This window comes from Mus caroli, unplaced genomic scaffold (genome assembly GCF_978045245.1).
Source record: "Mus caroli unplaced genomic scaffold, Mus_caroli_1 scaffold_7, whole genome shotgun sequence".
In the NCBI taxonomy this organism is placed as follows: domain Eukaryota; kingdom Metazoa; phylum Chordata; class Mammalia; order Rodentia; family Muridae; genus Mus; species Mus caroli.
Window position 1 is genome coordinate 63,953,546 of NW_028227262.1, and position 25,847 is coordinate 63,979,392.

At 50.7% G+C, this 25,847-nt stretch overlaps 1 protein-coding gene across 3 annotated transcripts in view; it reads left to right on the forward strand.

Moving 5' to 3' along the window:
* Positions 1–25,847, forward strand: part of Rab11fip5 (RAB11 family interacting protein 5) — a 39,835-nt gene that overhangs the window by 11,614 nt on the left and 2,374 nt on the right. The window contains exons 2-5 of one of the 3 annotated variants that reach the window (XM_021164093.3): positions 14,328–14,764; positions 14,864–15,539; positions 20,866–22,890; positions 25,564–25,753. In XM_021164093.3, the coding sequence (XP_021019752.2) occupies positions 14,328–14,764; positions 14,864–15,539; positions 20,866–22,890; positions 25,564–25,753 (3,328 nt within the window). The remainder of the gene's footprint in view (positions 1–14,327; positions 14,765–14,863; positions 15,540–20,865; positions 22,891–25,563; positions 25,754–25,847) is intronic. The other 2 variants (XM_085840474.1, XM_085840475.1) reach the window with 2 other exon arrangements.

Genomic DNA, 25,847 nt, shown 5'->3' on the forward strand with positions numbered 1-25,847 from the left:
TATTTCACACCTGGGTTTGAGTTCCACAGGACACTCTGTTCTTTTTTTTTTTCTTCTTCTTCTTTCTTTCTTTCTTTTTCTTTTTTTCGAGACAGAGTTTCTCTGTATAGCCGTGGCTGTCCTGGAACTCACTTTGTAGACCAGGCTGGTCTCAAATTCAGAAATCCTCCTGCCTCTGCCTCCCAAGTGCTGGGATTAAAGGCGTGAGCCACCACCACCCGGCTGACACTCTGTTCTTGTCCCTGGAATATTTGGTGGCCTGGACCAGAAACCTTTGGCTGGGTATGGTGGTGTTGCTGGCAGGACCACCATGGCTCTGGGAGGGATGGTGCTGGAATGTGTGCTGTGTGCCTGCAGTGAACAGACGTCTGTTCACGTCTTTCCTAAGAACAGTCAGTTAGGCAGGGCCAATGGTTGGAGAACCCACTGCTGAGACTGGGCTTCAGCCGGGCGTGGTGGCGCACGCCTTTAATCCCAGCACTCGGGAGGCAGAGGCAGGTGGATTTCTGAGTTCGAGGCCAGCCTGGTCTACAGAGTGAGTTCCAGGACAGCCAGGGCTATACAGAGAAACCCTGTCTCGAAAAACAAAACAAAACAAAACAAAACAAAAAAGAGACTGGGCTTCCCCAAGTTCATGCAGGAAGCCTGCACCCACACAGAGAGGACTCATGCCAAGAAGTCTAGTGTTGGATGGAGGAGTATAATGGATGGTAACCCAGGGAAATCTACTTCCAGGACCATAGATAGGCATTCCAGCTCTTCTACTAGATGATGTATGGAACAGAGAGAACTGGAGAAGTTGGGAGAGGAGATGGCCAGCCAATAGCCATCAATGGCTGGGGGGCATTGTCACAGAGCTGTGGAAGTGTGAGGATGGCACCAGGCCTGTGTTTTCACATGACACCTGAATCTGAAGATAGCTCCAGAATATTCTGGAATATTTAGATGCTCCTGACCCATCCACTCTCTCTTTTGTTTCACTAGGGACCTATGGTAGGGTTACCTTAGACCCTTGAAGAAGTTGGGGGCTAGCCTCTTGTTTTATGAATGGCCCCAACTCCTGAGCCTTGTGCTCACCTCTGAACACCTCAGTCCCACCCACTCATCAACCCTGCAGATGTGCAGCTTGGTGAGCCAGTGGGGTGTTAGGCTTACTATGGGAGTATGGTATGAGCACAGTGAGGGGATATATATAAGAGTGTGGGTGACCCCAAAATAGCTGCATCCCCTCAACCAGCATGAGTAAAAGCTGTACAGATGGAGTCTCCTATTCAACTTACTGCTTAGATATTCTAGTGCCTTCTAAGGCCAAAAGCAGCTGGACAGTATTCTTTGTAGCTAGGGGTGTGGGAGAGATGATGGAGGTCTTGGAACTATGTAGACCAGGCTGATCTCAAGCTCACAGAGATCCACTTGGCTCTGCCAGAGTGCTGAGGAAGTGCACCACCATGTCCAGTAAAGCTAGTGGACTAGCTAGCACTATCTTTACTGCTGGTCAGGACCAGGACGCGGAAATGTGTGCTGTTGGTCACACGATCAATAACTTCTGTTCCCTAGGAACCTAGGAATCTTTCCCTGGTTCTCCTGTCTCCCGCCCCACCTTCACTGGCATTCAGGATATTCAAAGAGCAGACTGATCACCATGGCCATGGTGTGACACTGGGTAACCTGAGGGGCTTTGTTTAGTTCCTTGCTGATTGCCAGGTTTTGAGTGGCCCCGGGTGGGAATTGACAGAGGCGTCTGCTTTCTGTTGGCATCTCTCAGCCTGAAAGCTATGCAAGATGGGGAGGTCTGGTCCTTGCTGAGCTCCCACCTTGGGCTCACAGCCTTCCCTGTGCCATGAACCCATTAGGCCTCTGAAGCCTACAGGCCTCTTCTCAAAGATCTGTACATAGACAGGTTATATACCCTGCACACCAACAGTAGTCAACATAGGAAAAGACACACATAGGCTTTAGACCTGTATTGAATCCAGTGATCTGGTTCTGTGCTCTTTGTTATGTAGATCAGAGCAGTGGTGGGTATGCTTCTAACAGCTGTCAATCAATGTGAAGCAACCATGTGTGTGTGCACGTGTATGTATGCACGTGCATGTGTGAGACAAATTTCTATGTATTGCCACTATGCTGTGCTGTTACTGTCACAAAGGAACAAACAAAACATTTTTGGCTGCTGTTTCAGTTAGAGGGGCTAAAGAGATGGCTCCGTGGCTAAGATCACACACTTCATCCCTAACATGTTTTTACCACTCAGGTTCTCTGTCCTACCCTGGTCTAACAGGGTTGTGATGGGATCCAGACATTTCAGTGTAGCAGAGAGGTAATGAGATCTGTGGCTTTTCAAGGTCAAGTGCTAGGCTAGAGGTCAGCACTCACCTTCTTCCCTTTTTGATCCTGGGTACTTCCTAGGTCTGCCTGGGCATCTTCTCTCAGTGGATGGGTGTCAAAACCAGGCCCTTTCACAGAGGTCACATGATATCAGGACCTGGACCCCAACCATGGCTGCTCTAAGGCTTGCTGAAGCTGGGGCTGGAGCTCAGTTGGTAGAGTGCTCAATCCCCAGCACTGCAAAAAGCCAAGAGTCAAGAGGATCAGAAGTTCAAGGCCATCCTCAACTACATATCAAGTTGGAGACCAGCCTGCTTTACGTGATCTCTTGTCCCAAAACAGATCAGAACAAACTTGTGGAGAACGGACTCCTGCACATAGGCATGGGGCCAGGCCTGGGCCACTGGAACGTTTTATGAGAACCTGGTCAGCTGATCTCCTCCCCAGGCTCATCTCCTTGACAAAGTCCAGTGGTCACATGTAGACTTGGGACTCAGCTCTCAGTCTTCCCCAAGACCTCAGGAGTAGAGAGCAGCAGGATGGGGGTGGGGTGGGTCATCAGTGCACAGTAACCAGATTATGACTCTAGTTAGCTGTTTGTACTGGTGAACTTCCCAGGCTTCACTCCCACCATTTACCACACAGTGTAACCTGGGAACCCCAGTGCTTTGAGAACTAATATGGCAGTGGCCACGTACACCTGTCTCAGTGGCAGGAGAACCCCGCCCAACAGGCTTTTGTGGAGCTGCAGCTGCAGGCCAGATACACTGGGTTACTCCCAGGCCTATTCAGGAGTCTTTCTCCGTCCTCTGCCTCACAGGGTACCCCCTGGAGAGATCCTGAACCTTAAAGCTGAAAGGGCATGAGCTTGGAGCCAGGCAGCTTCATGTTCAGATTGACTCCACTTAGTAATTGTGTGACCATGGGCAAATTACAAAACTCAGTTTTTCATCAACAGTGCAAACAGAGGAAAATAATAAAGCAATAAAAACAGTAAAAAAACCAACAAAACAATAAAAGACAGTAAAAGTCATGCAGGACCCTGTGTGTAGGAGCTCCCCGCAAGTTAAGTCTGCTTGTGGTCTTGCCTGCTAGTTTGCATCTCCTCACACAATGTGGCTCCAGGTGCCAGGATCCAGGAGCCTGGTCACCACTGGGAACTGAGCAGGCATGGGGCTTCTTGGGATGTATTGGAGGCATCCAGACTATGTGTGTGATGTGTGCACATCTGTAGTCCCAGACACCCTCAGGTATCAGTTCTTAGCTTCCATCTTGATTGAGTCAGGTCTCTTTGCTGTTTGTCACTGTCAAGGCCAGGCTAGATGGCCTAAGAGCTTCTGAAGATTCTCCTGTGTTTGCCTCCTATCTCCTTATAGGAGCTCTGGGGGTACAGATGTGTGCTAGCACGCCCAGCTTCATGTGGGTTGTGGGGATTTGAATTCATGTCCTTATGCTTGCATGGCAAATGCGTTACTGGTTGAGCTAGCCCAAGACCCAACCCAAAGCCAGAGGCTCTTTTGCAGTAAAAAAGGTACTAACTTGCCTGTTTTGAGGTACAGTGTACATAGCATTTTTGGGGTGCTGGTATGTGGGTGATACCAAACTGCAGGAACTGAGGAACCCATGCTTTGAGGACCAGATGTGCACTGGGGTCACAGGTTGAGCAGGGTCACTGTTTTTGCTGTGGCATTTCAGAAGTGGTTTCCTACTTGGTCCGTAAGAAGTGCTTTAAGAGGCTGGTGGTCCCTTCCCAAGGTGTGCTATCTCTTGGCAGGCTGCCTTCTTCTGGGAGGGATGGGCACACTCAGGGCTAGTCATCTCACAAGAAAGAAGTATGTCTTGGCTGGGTCAGGTGGCACAAGCCTCCTTAGAAAGTTGCATCAGCATTCTAGGCCGCCCTGGGTTACAGGGCAAATTCAAGGTCAGCCAGGTTAACTTAGTGAAACTTTGTTCCAAACATAATTTAGGGGACTGGAGAAGTGTCTTCTTGGTAAAGAACTTTTCCTGCTCTTCCAGAAGGGGCAGATCCACTTCCCAGTGCTCCCATGATGGTTCACAAACATCTGTAGTCCCAGTTACAGGAGCCGATGCTCTGCTCTGGCCTCTAAGGGCCCTTGGCATGCAAGAGGGGCACAGGCAGGTAAGACACCCACACACAAAATGATAAAAAAAAATTTAAAAAACAAATAAAGGTTGAGATTTAATATAGCTCAGTGGTAAAACACTTGCTTGGAATGCATGAAGCCCTACATCCAAGCGATCATATCCCAAACAAAAAAGCCCGTCCTGTTGGCAGTTGCATCCCCACATGCTGAGGTAGGAGGACTGAGAATCTGAGGCCAGCCTGGGCAACATCTTGGACTCTTGTCTAAAAAACTAGAGATAGAAAAGTAAGTTATGACATGGCTGGGTCCAGGGCAACAAAGGATTCTTTTGGTTTCACCTGAGTGCCTTGGATGCTGAAGCCATGTGGAAGGAAATTCAGTTTCTGACTTGACAAATTGGTGGAGATAAGGCAGGGACCATCCATCCTGTTCTCACCCAGGACTGAGAGTAGTCATCTGAGGTGTCCCCACCGATATGTCTGTCATATCTATATTTCCAGTCAGAACTTTATAGTTCCGTATGTTCTAATTAGGCTTGGTGTGTCTAGAGGGATAACGGACAAAATGATCCTGCACTGATGATGCCCATCAGGGTGTGGCCTTAGCTAATGATACCCAACTTGGTGGGGCCTTGGCTGTTGAGCTCTGGCCTTATATACAACACAGCCCAGGCTTTGTTGAGACTTTGGCCAAATCCTAATGGATTTTGGGTAGGTCTCAACCCTGAATGGGAGTAATGGGCCAGGCATCAGAATGGCCCTTGAGGTTGACGTGGCTGTGACAAGCCCACCCAGGTGGACTTGGAGGAGCAGAGGATGGAGAGTGAGGAAGGATACCTGAGAGCTTCTAAGTCAGGTCCTACCTTCCCTTGTCCATTGCTGGAGATAGGAGAGGGGCAAACATTTGTTAGGAGAGGGCTACATGGCTAGTTATGGCTGTTTGTGTCTGCCTTCTCATGGACAGAGATGTGGGGAACCTCAGGCTGCAGGAAGTTGCCTGATTGTCCCTGTTTCTTTGGTGTGTGTCCCCTGTGTCAGTCTTCCTAGGCAGTGTCTATGGCTGCCTTTCCCCTAGGAACCCAGTAGCTTGGTGCCTGGCAGGTCTGGGTGGGGTGTACTTGAGGACTTGTCTAGGAATAAGGATGCAAGAATTTCTGAGGGTTTTTGTCATCTCAGCAAGAGCAGGGTCCCCATTCTGGAGGAGGCTGAGCTCTGGCCAAGTCCTCAGAGTGCTTAAGGTGCCTGATCTGGTTGCTAGAGAGGGGCCGAGTGAACCCGTTGAAGGACAGGAGTGACCGTGTTCTATGTCCCAAGCGTTTGTAGCCCCAGTCTTCTTCTATGGACAAGAGAATCTGAGAGATGCTGAGTGTCTTAACCACTTACTTTCCCTTTTTCTGTGATAAAATACCTTCACAAAAGCAGCTTAAGGGAGGAAGGGCTCGTTTTAGGTCACAGTTTGGAGGTACTGTGGTAAATGGAGGCACTGAGGTCATCCTGTCAAGAATGGGAGGCAGCTGGTTACATTGTATCTGCAGTCAGGAAGCAGAGAGCAACGATGTAATGCTTAGTTTCCTTTTCCTTTTGATTCCTTGGGGGGTGGGGGGGGGTCCCAGCTGTTAGCAATGGTTGCCTGCGGTTAAGGTGTGTCTTCCCACATCAATGAACCTAATAGATAAAAGCCCTCAAAGATGTGCTTGCTCCCTGTGTAACTTTCCATCATTCAGATAAACCGTTAATATTAACCATCACACTGAGCAAAGCCCCTCTTCCTTCCTGGCCTCACAGATACAGACTCAAGTTTCCTAGAAGTATCAGATGAGGTAGTGACCTCACAGGAAAAAGGGTCAATCCTCAGCCTGGGCTGCTGACACCCCTTGCCTTTACCTGGGAAAGTCCCTAGAGTACCCCCTTTGGTGGGCCCAGAAGCTGTAGAGGAAGACAAGAACTCAGGCCTGGTATTTCTCCTTTGTATTACTGTGATGATAGATGCTCCTTATAAAAGATTCAAGCAGTACAAAAATAGCCACAGAGAAGATAATTTCCCTGCAGCCTGTCACCCGGTGATCTCTTTTGCTGCATGTGACCTTCAGGCCAAGCACAGAGGATGTCTGTGGTCCTCCTAGCATCTTAGCAGGGGCAGGATTGGAGTTAGAGTCTATAACCCTCCTCCCTCTTCTATTTCTTAGTTCTTGGTGGGGTTTTGTCTGGATTTGAGAAAAGTGACTGGGACCTTGGTTCTTAAAACACCTAAAGGCTGAGAAATCAGCTATTGTTACACATGCCTTAACCTCAGGACTCAGAAGCTGAGGCTGGCAGATCCTAATTTAGAGACCAGCCTAGGCTACATAACAAGACCCTGCCTCAAACATTAAGAGCCCCCTTCCCCCACAATAAAACAAGCCCACTGCCACTAGCCTTATGGTGAGTTTATTCTGTATATTTGGATGAGAAATCTAACCACACTCACTCCCTCACGATGTAACCCGGGCTGGTCTTGAGCTGGTCATTCTCCTGCCACAGCCTCCCGAGAGCTAGGGTTACACTTGTGCACTTACCAAGCCTAGCTACACAGCAGGCTTTAATGAAAGGGCCACTCCCATTCCCAACCTCCCCTGCCTGCCAGGACCTCCAAGGTGCCAGTGTTGTGGGGAAGGGGGCTCCCAGTGAGGAATGGTTGCCTTATGCTCCTGAGGTATGCATGCATGCCTGCTGTGTGTGTCATGGGCTCTGAGCCTGTTGGCAGCAATGCTAAGGGCTAAGGGCCTTCACCCTTGCTTGAGTTCTGGTCTTGAATTCTAGACTAGTGAGAAGCATTTCCCTCAGATGCTTGGAGATAGTCATTGCCCAGTGATAATGGTAATGATAATTGATAATGGAGGCCTTTGGAGTTTTCTTTATTTGCTTGTGGTTTGGAAGTCTCATAGCAACATTGGTGGGTGTGGTGCTGACTTTGTTCTTTGGGTTACATACTTTGGGGCCTTTTGCTGGTGGCTTTCAGTTCAAGAAAACTTTCTTTCCTTCTTTCTTTCTTTCTTTCTTTCTTTCTTTCTTTCTTTCTTTCTTTCTTCCTTCCTTCCTTCCTTCCTTCCTTCCTTCCTTCCTTCCTTCCTTTCTTTCTTTCTTTCTTTTTTGGTTTTTCGAGATAGGGTTTCTCTGTGTATTCCTGGCTGTCCTGGAAATCACTTTATAGACCAGGCTGGTCTTGAACTCAGAAATCCGCCTGCCTCTGCTTCCCAAGTGCTGGGATTAAAGGCGTGCGCCACCATGCCCGGCTCAAGAAAACTTTCTTGTGTTGTTTCTTTCATAGTTTCTTGCTGTTCTCTCTCTCTCTCTCTCTCTCTCTCTCTCCTTCTCCCCCCCCCCCAAGGCAGATTTTTACTCTGTAGCCTTTACTGCCTGGGAACTCACAACATAGCCCAGGCTGGCCTTGAATTTGCAGTAAGCCCCCTGTTTCTGCCTCTCGAGTGTTGACATTATAGGTGTATACTATCAAACTGTGTTTCTTTTTAAAGCAATACAACTTTTTTGGAGAGTCCTTTTTTATGTTGTTCAGGCTGGCCTTAAACATGGATGAGTCCTCCTGTCTCAACCTTCTGAGCACGGTTACAAGCATGTACCACCATTCCCACATTAGTTAACTCGTTAAAATCATTCTCACATATATTTATTTTATTATTTTATGTATACAAGTGTTTTGACTGGATGGTGTGTATGTGTACCATGTGTGTGCCTGGTGCCCTGGGAGGTCAGAAGAAGGCCTTGGATCCCTTGGGACTGGGATTAAGAGTTGGTTGTGAACTGCCATGTGGGTGTTGGGAATCGAATCTGTAGCTAGACTGGTGGCCAAAAAGCCCCAGGAGTCCCCTGTTTCTGCCTCTGACACACAGTCTCTGTGCTGGCACACAGTCCACACCTGTCTTTTCACATGAGTTCTGGAAATCCAAGCCCACATTCTCATGTTTGTCCAGTAAGCACTCTCACGCAGTGAGCCATCTTCCCAGCTTATTGGGCATTTGAAATTACAGATCCCATTAGAGGGCCAGTTCGGTGGCCCAGCAGGGAAAGGCAGTCACTGCCAAGTTCGACAGCTGCGTTATTCCCCACGCACCACATGGCGGGACAGAACTGACTCCATAAGTTGTTCTCTGACCTCACGTTTGCTCTGCGCCACATAGGCACAATCCCTCTACCCACCCGCACACACGATAAATTAAGTATAATTTAATTTTTTAAAAACCTGAAAGGCCAATAATAAAAAAATGATTTAAAAATTTATAGCATGAAGATGTGATAAGGTATTATGTAGTGACTAAATATGTCTTCCTTTCTTTCCTTTTTTAAAAGATTTATTTATTTATTTATTTAATGTATATGAGTACACTGTAGCTGTACAGATGGTTGTAAGCCTTCATGTGGTTGTTGGGATTTGAATTTTTAGAACCTCTGCTCGCTCTGGTCAACCCCTCGCTCCAGTCGGCCCCGCTCACTCAGTCCCTGCTTGCTCCGGCCCAAAGATTTATTTATTATTATACATAAGTACACTGTAGCTGTCTTCAGATGCACCAGAAGAGGACATCAGATCTCAGTACGGATGGCTGTGAGCCACCACCATGTGGCTGCTGGGATTTGAACTCAGGACCTTCAGAAGAACAGTCAGTGCTTTTACCCGCTGAACTATCTTGCTAGTCCCCTTCCTTCCTTTCTAATGGATGCTTCACAAATGACACATTATACTTGTGCAGGAGTCGATAATCTCTGTACACTTCCATTTTTATCATATGTTCTACGGAAGTGAGCAATTCCTACCTAGCCCCATAAATAAGTCTTAAAAGAAGTAAAAACTATGAAGGACTGGAGAGATGGCTTAGGGGTTAAAAACACTGGCTCCTCTCCCAGAGGATACAGGTTTGGTTCCCAGAACCCACATGGAGACTCACAACTGTGACCTAACTCCAGTTCTAGGAGATCCAGCGCCCTCTTCTGGTCTCAGAAGCACCTGCACACATCAAAGACATACATGCAGGCAAAACACCCATACATATAAAATACAATGTGTATAATGTTAATTTAAAAAAGAAATGTATTTTAAAACAATTTTTGTATACATATATTTTTTCATGTATTAAAAATGAAAAAATTCATGTTAATGAGATGAAGGTGATTCTTTTTGCATAAAGAATTGAATCTCAGTGGGGCCCAGCATGCATATCTGTGATGAAAACACTCAGGAGGATTGCTGCAAGTTCCAGACCAGTCTGGTCTATAGAGTGAGTTCTAGGCCAGCCTGGTCTACATAAATGAATCCCAGGTCAGTCAAAACTACATAGTGAAATTCTTTCCAAAGAACAAAACTAACAACACCAATTCTAAACCTCAGCTGGCTATGTGGAATTGCAGGATGTGGAGCATCTTCAACAGTTCCAGAGCCCACAGATATCTTGACTTTATAAGCAATGCTGAGATCCTCGCTTCACATCAATATGTACTGCAAAGTGGCAAAAGTGTGCTTTAGGGCCATTTTAAAAATTCCTAGCAAGTGTTCTAATGCCACCAAACTTCATTTAATAATTTTTAATTTTTAATTTTTGAGCTTTTGTTTGTGCCTAGATTGGATGTTTTTTCTCATAACTTAATGTTTGTTTTTAAAGGAAACACAAGTCAACTCTAGGAATTTTTGCACATGTGTATGTATGTGTGTGGCATGTAAGTGGGGTATGTAAGACATGTGTGTGTGTGTGTCTGTGTGTCTGTGTTTGTGTCTGTATCTGTGTGTGTAGTCCAGGGGTGAGGAGCTGTCTTAGTTAGGCTTTTACTGCTGTGAACAGACACCATGACCAAGGCAACTCTTATAAGGACAACATTTAATTGGGGCTGGCTTGCAGGTTCAGAGGTTCAGTCCATTATCATCAAGGCAGGAACATGGCAGCATCGAGGCAGGCATGGTGCAGAAGGAGGGAAAGTCCTACATCTTCATCTAAAGGCCTCTAGGACAAGGCTGTCTTCCAGGCAGCTAGGACGAGGGTCCTATGCCCACAGTGACATACCTACTCCAATAAGGCCACACTTCCAAATACTGCCACACCCTGGGCCAAACATATTCAAACCACCACAGGAGCTAACCATCTTGTTTCTTAATGGTCTCTCACTGATCTGAATGACAGGCTAAGCTGGTTGGCCAGTGAGCCTCAGGGATCTGCCTGTCTGAGTCTCCACAGTGCCACCTTTACAAGTACAAGTCACTGAACTGGCCGCTGTTCACACAGGTACTGAGGCTCACACTCAGTCCTCACACTTGTGTGGCAAGTGCTTTACTAAGTATGCCGTCCTCCCAGCCCTCAGACAGCAACTTTTATCATACACTCTAATGCAACCCAGAGACGTGCTGTAACAGGAAAATATGAAGACTTTGTGCTGTGATTAAACTATGATTCTCTAAAAACAGAACACTTTGTGTATGCCATAAAAACATGGTGACTCATGACATGCAATAGCCTTGAATCCTAGCTCAGGTGTTGGGCAGTGTTTGCTGGAGTTGTGTGTTGTGAAGGGTGTGTACAGTGCAAAGTGTGCATGTGGGGTGTTCAGACGTGAACTGCAGCAAAGGTGCCTGCAGCAATCGCACCTTGGAATCACAGCAGGTTTGATTTTGAAATAAGTTGTGGGTTTTATATTGTTTGTAGACCTTTGTGGTTGCCAAATTGTTCACAGCCTCCACACTCATTTCCCTTTCTGGGGGTCACAACCCTCAGTTTAAAAAGCTGAGACTCGCCGGGCGGTGGTGGCGCACGCCTTTAATCCCAGCACTTGGGAGGCAGAGGCAGGCGGATTTCTGAGTTCGAGGCCAGCCTGGTCTACACAGAGAAACCCTGTCTCGAAAAACCAAAAAAAAAAAAAAAAAAAAAAAAAAAAAAAGCTGAGACTCAGTTAAAGGATGTGCTCCAACCTCTTCATAAAGGTACCTTTTCCTCTTTGCAATCACTAAGTAAGCAGAGGTGTGTGTCTGTTTGCATGTGTGTGTGCATGAGCTCAAGTGTGTAAGTGTAGTGGGTGGTGTATGTACATGTGGAGGTCAGAGGTCATCTCTGGTGTCCTTCTCTATTGCTCTGCTCCTTATTCTCCACACAGTCTCACTTGGAAGCTAGAGCTCATGGACCAGCTACAGCAAACCCCAGGGATCCCCTTCTTCTCCATTGTTGGGGTAACAGTCACAGAACACCACAGCCAGCTTCTTATGTGTGTGAGAGACCCAAACTCAGGCCCTCATACCAGCTGAGCCATATCTTCAGCCCCGGCAGGTGATACTGAGAGGAAATTAATGTCCTGTTTCTGAGAACCTCCACTTTTCAGTACTAGTGTTCACCAATGAACCTGGCCCAGATCTGCTGTTAAACAGGGTTTGCTCCATGACTTTATTAGGCCCAGAAGGACCTGGGAGACAGTGAAGCACTCAAGCATTCCTGTGAGGACTCTGTCCAGAGGGTTCCCAAAGCCAGGGAACACTGTCCTAAAGCAAGAGGCTCCAGCTATCACGCTGGTTCCCAGAGGAGATGCCCTGGTGGGCAACCTCCACCATGAGCTCCTGTAGCCTCACCAGGGATGCAGAATCGAGGGAGGCATGGACCATGAAGGGAAGCCTCTGATAATACCTTGAGCTAAAGCAACTCTTTCCCATTGAAGCTGTTTATACTAGGTAAGATGGTCTCACAGCGACTGCCATGGGACCACTAAGCCTGTGTGCAGTGCTGGTGGGGGCCAGAAGAGGGCCTCACTTACAGCTGGAGTTATAGGGGTTAGTGAACCACTTTACTGTGAGTGGAGAGTCTCCAAAATCAGGGTATGCTCTTCACAGCTGATCTGTCTCCCTAGCCCCAATCCTTTGCTTTTTTGTTTTTTGTTTTTTATTTGTTTTTCGAGACAGGGTTTCTCTGTATAGCCCTGGCTGTCCTGGAACTCACTTTGTAGACCAGGCTGGCCTCGAACTCAGAAATCTGCCTTCCTCTGCCTCCCAAGTGCTGGGATTAAAGGCGTGCGCCACCACCACCCGGCTTAATCCTTTGCTTTTTAAAAGACCAGTTTTACTTTTGGATTTAGAGAAAGTCAGTTAAAGTTTGAATTTTGTCCAGCACCCCACACACCTCCCCCAAGCACCAGTGTCTTGTGTTGCTAACATCTGGCAACAGTGTGGTACATTTGTTATGGATGAGAGGCTGACTACCAAGGCATCAGAGGTCTTTATTGTTTAGTTTTTGAGACAGGGTCTCGGGATGTCATCCCTAGCTGGCCTATAGATCTCTGTGTAGCCCAGGCTGCTTCTTAATTTGTGGCCATCTTGCTGTCTCCATGGCTGGTTATACATCAGGGTTCTTTCTGTATGTTCCATAGTCTTCAGTTGTTGAAACAAAATGACACATATTTACCACAATGCCGTCATATGGATAGTCTCACTCCATAAAAATGCCCTACTCATTCACAAAATTGCTCTGCCTGTTCACTTCCTTTTCCTTCCCTCAGTCCCCTGCCAACCACTGATCTCTTTCTTTGTGTCATTTTGGTTTTTTAAGGGGGAGGGTGTCTCGCATCATCTAGGCTGATCTCAAGCTTTCAGTGATCCTCCTGCCTCAGCGTCCCCAGTGGTAAAATACAGGTGTGCACTGCCTGCCATGATCTGTCCTGATCTTTCTCTTATCTTGATAGTTTTGTCTTTTCTTGAATGTCTATGAAGCCTTCTTTATCTTGCATGTTTACAAATTTTCCTGTGTCCTTTTATGTCTCTGTAGTTCATTCTTGTTTATCATTGCATACAGTTCCACTGCCCATACAGGCGTGTTTATGTTCTCACTTACTGAAGGGCACCTTGGCAACTTCCAAGTCTGGGCTGTTGCAAATAGAGGTGCTACAAGCTTCTGAGAGACTTTTTTTTTGGTGGACACAAGTTTGCTCCTCGGCAGGTAAAACCCAACAAGTCCACTTGCTCCTTGCACGGCAACAGTACATTCAGTTTTCTGAGAGGTGAGTGGGTGTGATGGTGCACACCCATAATCCCAGTACCTGGGTGGTGGAGTTCACAGGAAACTGCAATCAGATAGTGATTTCAAGGCCAGTCTGGGGTCTTCAAACCTGAAGCCATTATAGCCAGAGTAGGGGTTGTCTCTGTGACTCCCTGGGGAGGGTGTAGCTAAGGAAAATGGGCTTGGGAGTGATGGGACAAGGATGTCCTTGTCCCTGCTTGTCTGCTGTTCTGAGTCTAAGCCTTACCTCCCAATCTGTAGAACAAGGGATGAGCCCCTTGGAGCACCTGGCAGGATGGAGGTGGGGGAGGAGGGCAGATGAGGGCACTTCTCCTCCTGCACTCTTGCTTTAGGTCTCAGGCATGCCTGTCTGCTCCTCCGCCTCAGAGCATTCTTGGCAGGACTCGGGGTGAGTCAGTGCATCCGTGAGGACTGTGTGTACATGCACTGTGTCCTGGGCCTCTGTGGGCTCTTTGGTGGCTCAGAGTAGATCTGCTGGGAGTGGATAATGTGAGTCATGGATAGGGCCTGGAAACGGAGCAGTTCTCAACAGGCCTGGCCTCATCCTTTGGGCTTCAGTGTTACAGGTAGAGGGGGTAAGGAGTTACTGTGGGGTCTCTGAGCTCCAGGAAAAGCACTGGCTGGGAGGGACTGTGTCCTGGTCACTGCTGCCTGCTCAGTGGTACCCGAGGTGCTTTCCTACCCTGGATGTGGTTTTCTCCATCATAGATAAGCTTAAGAGCTTCCCAGCCACACTGGTATTTCCAAAACCCAAGCTCGTGTGCCAGTGCTGGTGGTGATGGTGGGTGTGGCTGTGGCTGTCCTGGGAAGTAAAGAGGGGTTCTGAGGCACCTGTGACCAGAGCTCTGCCCTGCTTCTTCTCTCAGGTGGTACAGGCTTCACTCCAAGCCAGGCAAGAAGGAAAAGGAGCGCGGTGAGATCCAGGTGACCATCCAGTTCACACGGAACAACCTGAGCGCCAGCATGTTTGATCTCTCCATGAAGGACAAGCCACGGTCTCCCTTCAGCAAGCTCAAGGACAGAGTGAAGGGCAAGAAGAAGTATGATCTCGAATCTGCCTCAGCAATTCTTCCAAGCAGCGCCCTGGAGGATCCTGAGTTAGGCAGCCTGGGCAAGATGGGCAAAGCCAAAGGTTTCTTCCTCCGAAACAAGCTACGCAAGTCCTCGCTCACACAGTCTAACACCTCTCTGGGCTCTGACAGCACCTTGTCTTCCACTAGTGGCAGCCTGGTCTACCAGGGACCTGGGGCGGAGCTCCTCACCCGCTCACCAAGCCACAGCAGCTGGCTGTCCACTGAAGGGGGTGAGCAAGGGGACAGGGTGGGCTCTTCCCAGCCGGGTGGAAGGAAGGAGGGAAACAGGGCCCCTCTGCCAAGTGCTGACGGTCACATTTCCTTTCCAGGTAGGGACTCTATACAGTCCCCCAAGCTGCTCACCCACAAGAGGACATACAGTGATGAGGCCAGTCAGCTTCGAGCAGCTCCTCCCCGGGCCCTTCTTGAGCTCCAAGGCCACCTTGATGGTGCCTCCCGCTCTTCCCTCTGCGTCAATGGGAGCCATGTGTATAATGAGGAACCTCAGCCCCCCTTACGGCACCGCAGCTCCATCTCAGGCCCCTTTCCACCCTCAAGCTCCTTACACAGTGTCCCACCTCGGTCCTCTGAGGAGGGGTCTCGGTCCTCGGATGACTCTTGGGGCAGAGGCAGCCATGGCACCAGCAGCTCAGAGGCAGTGCCTGGACAGGAGGAGCTGAGCAAGCAGGCCAAAGGAGCCAGTTGCTCTGGAGAGGAGGAGGGGGCCCGGCTACCTGAGGGGAAGCCAGTCCAGGTTGCCACCCCCATGCCGGCCTCCTCTGAGGCTGTGGCAGCAGAAAAGGATCGGAAGCCCCGAATGGGGCTCTTCCATCACCACCACCACCAAGGGTTGAGTCGGAGTGAGCTGGGGCGCCGTGGCTCAGTCGGGGAGAAAGGGAGTCCGTCCCTGGGAGCCTCCCCCCACCATTCATCCACCGGGGAGGAAAAGGCCAAGAGTAGCTGGTTTGGCCTGAGAGAATCCAAGGAGCCAACTCAGAAGCCAAGGTACATGTTCAGCAAGGCTACTTTTTTGCTCTGTGTGAAGGAGGTTGGGCTTGTGGCCCCTGGGGCCTGGAGCTGGGAGGAGCAGGGAGCAGACTGCCTGAGCTCTAGCTTTGCATGGTTAAGTGGGGTATCTTGCCTTCCTGAGCCAAGGCGTGTACTGTGCCTGCCGACACAGGTGAGTAGCAAGGGCACAGTGCCATGAATGTCCTGTGGATCAAGGTGGCTCTAGGCCCTGATGCTTGCTTTGGTAGTACAAAGGAAGGGAGAGACATTGGTGTGGCTTGTTGCTTTCCTGACCTCAAGGTAAGGAAGCCTTGAGACTGGGGACTGTCCCTTCAGGCACTTTCCCCTGAAGTTAGATAGGTGACTCCCTTTGGGTACCCACCTGGCTCTGGGATCTTGTCCCCTTGAGGGACAGGAGTTAAATATTCCCTGCAGCACCCTCCCTCCTCACCTAGTTGTTTCCTAGCCTGGAAAGAGACTACTGCAACTCCCTTGAGTAAGCCCCTCCCCTCCCCAAGACCTAGTGTTTCTTACCTTGGGGCGTACTCTGCTGGGAATGCTGGTCACTGTTGTTGGCACCGTGCCTAGACTTCTCCTCTGGTCCTGGTCATAGCCTCTGATCCCTTCTCAGACAGAGTAGCTGCTGTATTGTTTGGCAGGGCCTTAAGGAGGGTTTCCATGGGCAGGTCACAGAAATCTGTCTTGCTGCCCAGGATTGGTGGCAGTCCCAGGTAGCGTTTGAAGCCAGTTGTTCTTCCCCTTAGCAAGTCTACCTCTCCCATTCAGTGGGTCTAGAGAAGGCTGGGCCCAGGTGTAAAGATGCTATGCCAGTTTCCCAGCAGAGGAGAGGGGCAGGGCCTTGAAACTCTAGCTTCCTTCCACCATTTTCCTTGTGCTTCTCTGACTCCTCAACTCGGGTCCGTGGTGGACAGAAGGAAGAGGGATTTCTGTCCTGCCCTCGTTTGGTTTTGGATTCTGTTATAGGCTGGGGTACCCTGATTTCCTGCCCCGACCAAGCATCCAGGTAGGGTAAGAGGGGTCACCCTCAGAGACTATGAGCCCCAGCAGAATGATGACCTTGGTTCCCTGAAGCAGGAGGAAAAGCTGACCCCGGAGTTGTTGGTGGGAATGCTTGCTTAGAGTTCTAGGGAAAAAGCTGAGAGACAAGGCAGCTCAGGGCAGCACCTGCAGGTTAGAGTCAGAACTAGTTACAACTAGAGGAAGATCTCTACCTCTGACTGGGATAGCCAGCCAGCCTACTGGAACCCCTGTGCCCGGGGCTACTGTCACAAAGCCTGAAAGGTTGTTTTGAGTAAGAGCAGCAGCGCCCTCTAGTGACTCTGTGGCACTTGTGCTCTGTGGAGAGGCTTACCGCAGTGTTGTAGAATTCAGTAGCTAGCAGGATGATTCTGCTGGCCCTCCTAACAGAGCAGGCCTCTGACATGTGGCTCTTACCCTTGATCGGCTATGTATGTGAGGCTGAGGGGAGTCAGAACTGAGCCTTATCTGGGCCACAGGACCTGCTGAGCCCTTTGCCTGGTGTGGCATGGCTGTGTCCTGTGCTTGAGTTAACACAGGGCTCGCGTGTTAAGCCTTCTCGTTTCTTCAGTTAGGGCTTTTGTGTTTGCTCCTTTTCCCCACAGCAACCTTTGAACACAGGAGGGGATCAAACATGAGTGTGAAAATTTCCCTGGGGTTGGGGTTAGGGGTCAGGAATTGGGTGCCACAGTGAGCCAGGGGTGTTATTAAATGGCCTTTAGCACTTCTATCCCTCCTGAAGTATGGTGGACAGCTATTAGTGGTTGCAGAAAGTGTGGGCCATCTCAGGTGCTCTCTGGCTAGCGTTAGCATATTTCCTGTCCCGTCTGTGAGTGTTTTCCCAGAATAGTTTCTCGGTTAGCAGTGATGCGGTTTTGGAAGATGGGTGCTAGGGTCTCTGCCTAAGCCTAGAAGGTGGCTCTGTGTCTCCCCATTGCATCCTGCAAATAAGAGGGAAGCATACCTCCTGGACATACTTTCTGGGAATTGGAGCACATCTTAGGAGGTGGCAGGAGCTTCCAAGCTCAGGAGGGATGGCTGGCCAGAGGGTACATTGTATACAGGTGGTGTCTTGAAGGCTGGCTTTAACCTTTGAGGACTGGTGTGTGGCTTTCATAGAGCCACTTGTCACCTCTGTGACTAGTGTTTGGAACACAGAGCTCATTTCAGCCCAAGAAATTCCCAGCTAGTAGTGAATCCTGCTTTCTACAGAGATGGCCCCAGGTCATGGTTTTAATTTAAGGGCATCTGGGAATGGCAGCACATGCCTGGGATCCCAGTGCTCAGGAGGTCCTGGCAAGAGGGCTTCTGTGGTTTGGGGTCAGCCTGGGCTCCACAGAGAGACACTATCTCAGAAAACTTTAAAGGGTGGGGAGAACCATTGCATTGAATTGGTGTTTCACATTTAAGTGGCAGCTTCAACCAATCGTCCTATGGTTCCCTCGGGCCACGAAGCTTATTCCCATGGGTTGAAGGGACAGAGTGGCTTGGACTTGTCTCTTTTCCTTCCAGAATTTGGCCTTGAGAGAGACAAGACAGCATATGTTGTTCCCTACTGCTTGGGAGGGGGAGGCTGTGCCAGGCTGGCTGGGTAGGCTCCAGAGCACAGCCCTGGAGAAGTCTTGCAGAAGTTTATGCTGCTCACTTGTGGGAGACCTGTAGGCTATGGTGACTACAGCATGCAGAAGTCAGAAGACAACTCATGGGAATGGGTTCTCACCACCATGTAGGTGCCCAGTTACCAAACTCAGGTCCTGGGAAGAAGTGTTTTAACTGCTGAGCCACCTTGCTGAGTTCACCCTATTTTGATTTCTGTGACCTATTTATTTCAGATAGTATAATACCCTCCAGTTTTATCCATTCTGCTGCAATGATTCTCGGGGCACAACCCACACAGAAGATCTTGTGCACTGGTGGGTCAGGAGTGTCCCACTGATGACCTACAGGGCGTGTGCTTGGTTGCTGGAGGGCGCAGATGTTAAAGGCCAGGTTCACAGCCAGAAGAATATGTGCTAGGTGTGGAGCAGGGCAGTGAAGGTGGGGAGGTTCTGAAGGTGAGAACAGCAGGATGTCAGCAAGCCCTGCTGGCTCCGGGAAACCTGTTGGGCCTGCTGCCTAGAACCCTGGCCTCAAGAGAGAGCCCTTTGCTGATTCCATACCAACCAGTTTCTGTGCATCTCTGGGGAATCATGGTGGGGAGGAGCCTGCTGACAGAGCCTGGAGCTCCTAGTCATCTTCTCTAGTGCCCTTCTCCCTCAAGTCTGACTGGCAGTGGATTGCTGCAAGCCTGAGGGTGAGTGTGTGTGTGTGTGGGGGGGTGTGGGGTGTCAGGTAGGGCCGAGCAATGCTGATGGGGTCACTAGGGCTGCTCATGAGAAGCATAAAGAGAGGCTAGTTCAGAGAACCCCAGACCCTTTTCTGGGATGCAGCTTGGGAGATATGGATGCTCTAGGCAGGGCTTTGAGTAGTGGTAGTCAGTGTGTGGCTCCTCCTTCCCCTGACTCTCAGGGCTCAACCTGGGCCTCTGCCCTAGGACCTACCTGGACTGAAGGGAGAAGAATCTGTGCGGGTGGGGACGTGTGTGAGGGTGGGGGCATTTGTGGAGTAACTCCCTGAGCAGAGTTCTTCCCTTTTCAGTGTCATCCCCCTGTTTTGTTTGTAGAAGCAGAACTAGAAGCTGGGAGCTGGAGGTGGGACATGGGAAGGTGGGGACGTTGTCTCCTGTTTTTCTTTATCTATGTCTAGGGCGGGGGTCAGTCTAGAGACTGAGACTCTATCCTCCAGCTTAGTTGGAGCTATTCTAGGGGACAAGTAAGGTCATAAGAATCTTTGAAAGCTGGATTTAAAAAATTACCTTTTTTAAAAAATTGAGATAGGGTCTCTCACCATGTAGCTCTGGCTGACCCTGGAGCTTGTTATGTAGACCAGTCTGCCTTCAATTCAAGAGAGATCCTCCTGCCTCCGCCTCCCAATGCTGGTTAAAGGTGTGCTGCCACACCTAGCCTTTATTTATTTATTTATTTGTTTGTTTTTAAGCCCAATGTATCACAGGCTGCCTTTGAACTTGCTATGCAGTGGACGATTTCCTTGAACCATTGCTAGGATTGCAGGCTTGTGCTGGCACAGCTGGTCAATGCACTGCTGGGAGTGGAACCCAGAGCTTCCTGCATGCTGGGCAAACATGACACCAACTAAAGCCTCAGCCTCCTTTACTTTTCTTGGTTGGCAGCAAGTGTGTGGTGTAGTCCAGGACGGCTCTGCGGTGAGGTCGACACTGCGCGGCTGCTCCTCCTGCTGCCACCATGATTAGCTTTGGAAGCTGAGTCCTTAGGAGACTCTGGCTGTGTCCTGCTGGGGAAGCTGACCTCTGCCCCCAATGTTTTTGGAGCCTCCTCTGGCCTCTGGCTGACCTGGTCTCTTTCCTGTTGCCTGCCAGGCACCATGTACAACCTGTCTAGTTTAGGCCTTGAGTTCCTGGAAGAGTGTGGTGAGCTCCGGGCTCCTGCCCTCCTGCCGCAGCTCACCTTTCATCATGACGCTAGCGGAGCCTGGCTTCAGCTGCCTTGGCTCAGCACCAGTGCTTTCTGGGAAGCTGCTGGTTAGGTGGGGAAGGTGGATCTGAGGAGGTTCCCCAGATGCTCGCACTTAGGAGGGAGAGGTGAAGAAAGGGGACCCCAGGAGCTTAGAGAACTGAAAAGCTGCCTGTGAGGAGGGACCCTGCTGGAGGGCAGGTGTAAGGCCACCAAAGTTGGGGTCTGACAGCAAGCTCAGCCACAGGCCACTGCCAGTCTGCACACACTGGGGTATTTGGTTTGCTTTTTTCTCTTACTGTGTCCCAGGGAAGTAAAGGTGCTTAGCTCAGCATGTGTGTACTCCATAGGCTGGCCTACAAGGGGAAAGATGAGGGTGCTATTGCTGTAGGAGAATAATTCCTTAGCCAGTAATTCTGCCCCTCCCCATGTGCTGAGCTCTCTTGGACATCTGCCTGATGACAGTCTCGTCCTTATCCCTTCCTGCAAGAGCTCAGTAAAGTGTAGTCTATTTCAGTTTGCAACTCAAGCTCCTGCTTGGTTCTCTTACTGCTGTCTTTGTCCATGAGCTCTCTCAGCCTCCTTCCTTTTGGTGCCTCATAATTCATTTGGTTCCCTGGGTCATGTGGCTCCATATAGCCCATGTGGTGGTGTGGCACCTGGCCTGGTGGAAGTTGGGGTAGGGATGGTACTTGGCCGGGATATTTCCAGTCTCAGCATTAACCAGGAGGCTCATGGTTTTGTCTTCTCCACAGCCTGGACGTGTCTCCTCAGGTAGAATCTGACCCAGCTGCTCCTCACCCCTGCTCCCCCCAGGCTCTGGCCCCCCCTCCTGCTCCCGCTGCTGCTCCCATGCTAAGCACTAACCTTTTTGCAGTCACCTCCCCTGCCGCTGCCACTGCCACTGCTGCCACCATTGTCCTTGAAGCCACCCCATCCGGATTCTTGGGGGTCACCAACCCGTTCCTCAACTCCTTGCAGAGCAACCCCTTCTTCGAGGATCTCAAAGCCGACATAGCACTAAATTCTCCTTCACCTGCTCCCTCTCTCCCCAGTGCCTCGAGGGCCAGCCTGGCCCCCCTGGCCTCCCCTGGGAAAGCCCTGCCTGAGTGGGACGACACCTTCAACATCTTTGCTGCTGGCAGGCTGCAGCAAGAGGCCGGGAGTGGGATCCTGGCCCCTGCAGGAATGGGGCTGGAGGAGGATGGGCTGCAAGACCCAGGCCCTAGGACCATGGCAGTGAAAGCGACAGAGCCCCAGGGAGAGCCTGGGAGAGGAAGAAGAGGAAGCAGCATATGGCTAGAGCCCAAGGTTTCTGTGGACTCAGAACTGGACCAGCCAAGCACAAGTATGTCTGACCCAGGACCCTTTGGGTCTTCAGGGACTGGTCCATCCTCCAGGGCAGCCCAGTTGCACCTGCAAGCCTCAGCCTCAACACCAGACCGGGAGCTTCCTGCCTCAGAAGGGGGAGCGGGGCAGAGTCCAGCAGATAGTGGGGCATCTCTGTTCAGCTCCCCAGAAGTTCTCAGTGTGTGGGAGAGATTTCCTGGTTCAGATGACACTCCTGGAGGCCGAGATGAGGAGGCCCCCCAAGATGGAAGCCAGCTTTTCCAGGAGCTGAACACAGTAGAGGATTCCTGGCCTTGGGATGTGATCACCATTTCTCCTACAGCAGAGGTCGCTTCACCTGTCACGAAGGGAGAATCCGATGGGGTACTTTCTTACCAGGTGCAGCCTGAATCTCCAGATACTGTGCCCCCCATGGGGAGCGAAGGGCTCCCAGCATTGCTGGAGCCAGAGCCAGAGCAGGGATTGGATGAGGGGCCATGGCTTGGCCCTCCACCTCCCAAGCCACCACGCCTCTTCACACCCACCAATTCTCAGGTGGAGGAGGAGGAGGAGGAGGACAAAGAGGAGGAAGAGAATGCTACAGGGGGGCTAAGTAGCAGGGGACCAGGGGTAGAAAAAGACAGCACCCCCAGTGCATTGGTTATTGGTCCCCAAGAATCTAAGGAGGAATGGGTAAATCCAGAGTTGGAGAAATTGCATAGACTGCCCTCTGGAACCCTGATAGGTAAGTCAGAACTTGAAGACCCAGTAGGAGAAACTAGTGGCCCTGTGCTTGGGGACTGTCCACCTAGGCCCGCCAGCTGCCCTGAGGGGCCTGTCCCCAGATCCCATAACTCAATCAGCTCCACTCTGCTGAGTCAGAAGGTCTTGGGGACCTCAGAGACAGAGGAGGGCTTTGAAAACAAGAGTCAGGAGCTAGCCAAAGAGGGGTTTGGGCCTCTCTCAGTCCCCTCCCAGCAGTCAGGTATGCGGGCCAAGGAAGAGGAGGAGGGGGAGGAAGAGGAGGAAGAGGAAGAGGAGGAGGCATTGGAGACCTCCAATCCCTTCTTATGTCAGGAAAGCCAAGATCCCCCCAGCCTCCCATCCATATCAGCACCAGGGTCAAGGGGATCCTCTATCCACTCTGGTCCAGAAGAGTTGCCCACACCCCCAGAACCTGCCTTCCCACCGCCCCCTCTCCCACCCTGGGCCAGCCACCGCCACGGCGTGCCAGGCCCTCCGTGCCCTCCCCTGCCTATAGCCTGGCCCTTGACTTCTTCTTCCTCACCTCCCGAGGAGTCAGCTTCACCCCTCGGTCCCCCTGAGCTCTCCCCCACTGGGGGCTCCCCTACACCATATGGGGAAGACCATGCTGCAGCCACCCCAGCCTCCCCGCTTGTGCTTCTGCCCCTGGAGACACGACCAGCTGAGGAGCCCCAGCCCAGCAGCAGGTGAGCGTCCACCCAGAACCCTTCCCAGGAGGAAAGTGGGCGGGGAAATGACCTGGGAGTAGAAGTATTTCACTGTCTAGCTTCATGTTTGCTGAGGGCACGTGGTAAGGGTCTCCTCTATTTGGAGGCAGGTGGTGAAGGCTTTGAAGCCATGCACTTCTGTAGGACCAGCTCTGACTTTGATTATACATGGGACATCTGTGTGGCCCTATAAGCTGGGGGTTTGGGAAACAGCACCTGATAAGGGTAGGGGTTGAGGAGTGAGGTTGGAGAGAGTTAGTGTGCCCTGGCAGGAGATGGGAATGAGAGCTGTATCAGTTGTACAAAGATGCTGTGGTTGGGGGAATCGGGGTTCCACAAAGTGATGATACTTCTTCAGGTAACAGGTCGTAGTGGGACCCACAGCAGTTTCCTGTCCAGGTAGGATGAATTAGCAGAGAGCTGGTAGAAGGTCTGGGACTTAGAGAGGAAGCTGAAGGCAGTCTCAGAGGAGAGGAGAGAAAGCGGTCTTCAAGTGCTTTCCATACCAAAAGCTCCTAGAAAAGGCTTTTCAGCTGCACCAGGCACCTCACTGGCTTGCTTTGTCATTGGTTTTCTGGGCTGGACTCCCATCTGTTCAGGGCAGCTGAGTGGACAGCTGATGCCTCTGTGGCTGTGGTCATGGAGACTTGGGATCAGGGCTCAGTGAGAGTGACCCAGTAGGGCAGCGGTTCAGGATGGCAGTGGCTCAGGATCTAGCCCTGGTCTCTGAGGCCCCCCAGCCTGCTCAGGCATATGTGCAGGGCTCTGAGCAAGCACCTGTTTTGTGCCAGAACTAAGGCATGCCTAGTCCAGGTGGATGGCTAGGGAGCATTCAGTGGGGGAGGCAGTAGGGCCTGCTGGTGACACTCAGTGGTGGGTGGGGCTGTAGGAGCTGGTGGCTATGGTTTCCTCATTTCCTGGTCACAGTGTCCTCATTCTGGCCCATATCTTGTAGTAAAACCTTGATTTATACTCACACTTACAGGGTTTCTTTTCAGAATTGGTTTCATTTCATATGTATATGTGAAGTGATAGTCATATAGGACTGTCCCTATTTCTCAGATGAGTGTGGGAGTGGTTCAGGCTGAGAGCCTAGCACTGTAGCTGCTTGCTGAGAGGGTACCTCCATGCACTGAGGGTGGCTGTTGAGACAGGCGGCCTTGGAGTTGCTTTCAGACCATCTCCAGTGCAGACTCCAGATGAGAGGACAGGTGAAGGCCCAGTGAGGTGAAGCTCCCCGTGTGGGCACTTGATATGCTTTCTTGTCTGTGAGACTAGACACCAGCCCCGTCCTGAGGAGCACGGGTCATCCTGAGCCCGTGCCAGGGGTGCTGGGGGGCTAAGACTAAGTGGCTTTACTTTCTATTCTTTGCCTGAAGGCCTGGAGTCTCTCTATAGGGTGAGTGGATCTGTGAGGTTCCCCCAGGACAGGTTAGCTGATTTATGGGCCCAATGCTTCCAGCTTATATAACTATTGCAGACGTCAGGTGCTAAGGCATCCCAGGAGAGGGTTAGCTTAGCTTAGGGAATCACTAGGTTTCCTGGAGGAGGTGAGCTTGCATAGCTTTGACACAGTAGTAGGAGCTAGGTTAGTAGAAGAAGGGTAGAGGAATAGGGCAGTTGATGAGGCACAGTTTCATCTAGCAGAGGCTGGCCTTGAGTTCCTGGTGCTTCTGCCTCTGTTGTGCTGTTATTACAGGTGTGTACCACTATGTCTAGCTAGTTTTTGTAAAGGTCGGATGATCATTGGTATTTATGACTGAGGAGAGGGTAGTTATGGCCCAGGATGCACAGGCAGAGCCTTTGTTGTCCTAGAATCTGTTATCTTATCTAGAAAGGAGTCACTAAAGGAATTAATGGAAAGCTACTAATTGTCTCTTAGATTAGGGAGTGGGTGGCCAGAAGGCAGGTACAGCTAGGAGAGGAAGATGGGTGAGGCTGAAGTGGATGAGTTGGAGGGCCTCCTAGAGGTGTGAGGGGAACTAGGTACGTCCAGGAGGACCCCAGGGAAGCAGCTGGACTGTAGCTGGCGAGATAAAGGGTGTCCAGGAGAAGGAGAATCCGGAGAACTAGCAATTTAGATGGAGGGGAGGCTGGTAGAGGTAAGAACACTAGCTGCAGGTCTTTGAAGAAGGGGAGAGGTGGGTAGCTGTCGGCTCAGAAGTCAAGGAGGGGACCCAGCAGATTTACTTGGCCTGGGGTATCAGCATGGAGGTCTTGGCCTGAGTACTCAAGGAAAGGGAGAGGTTAGAAAAGTAAGGCAGTCCCCACGCTCCGGACAGGGTTGTGGGAGGAGGCAGGGTCAAGGTCAAGAGGTTTTGCAGTCCTGTCCCAAAGCTCATGGTAAGCCATTAGCAGAGAGAGATAAAGATGAGGGAGCACCATAGTCTGTAGGGGCTCTCTTGCTCTTCACCCTGAAGTTCTCACACCCATGGGCTTGACTGGGACACTAGATGTGTAGAAGACAAGGCACGGGAAATGGCTGCCTAAGACTGGTCACAGGTAGAAGAGTTTGTAGGCCAGTTTTCCATGCTGAATTGAGGCTGGTGCGTTGAGGAGGGCAGGATGCTGTCCTGAGATATCATAGAGACGGTGGTGTAACCTTTGTGCGGCCTTCGGTCCCTGCATCTCACCTCCTGTTTGTCTTTGCAGTCCCCACCCTGTGAAACCCCTTACTGCTGCCCCTGTGGAGGCTAGCCCCGACAGGAAACAGCCCCGTACCAGCCTGAGCACAGCCCTGAGTAGCGGACTGGAGAGGCTCAAAACTGTCACATCTGGCGGCATCCAGTCTGTGCTTCCAGCGTCCCAGCTTGGCTCAAGTGTGGACACCAAGAGGCCGAAGGTGAGGTGCAGCAAGGTGTTAGGGGGCAACTGAGAGAACAGGCCGTAAGATGAACAGAGGCCAAGTGATGCTGGGGGGCAGAGCAGGTAACTGG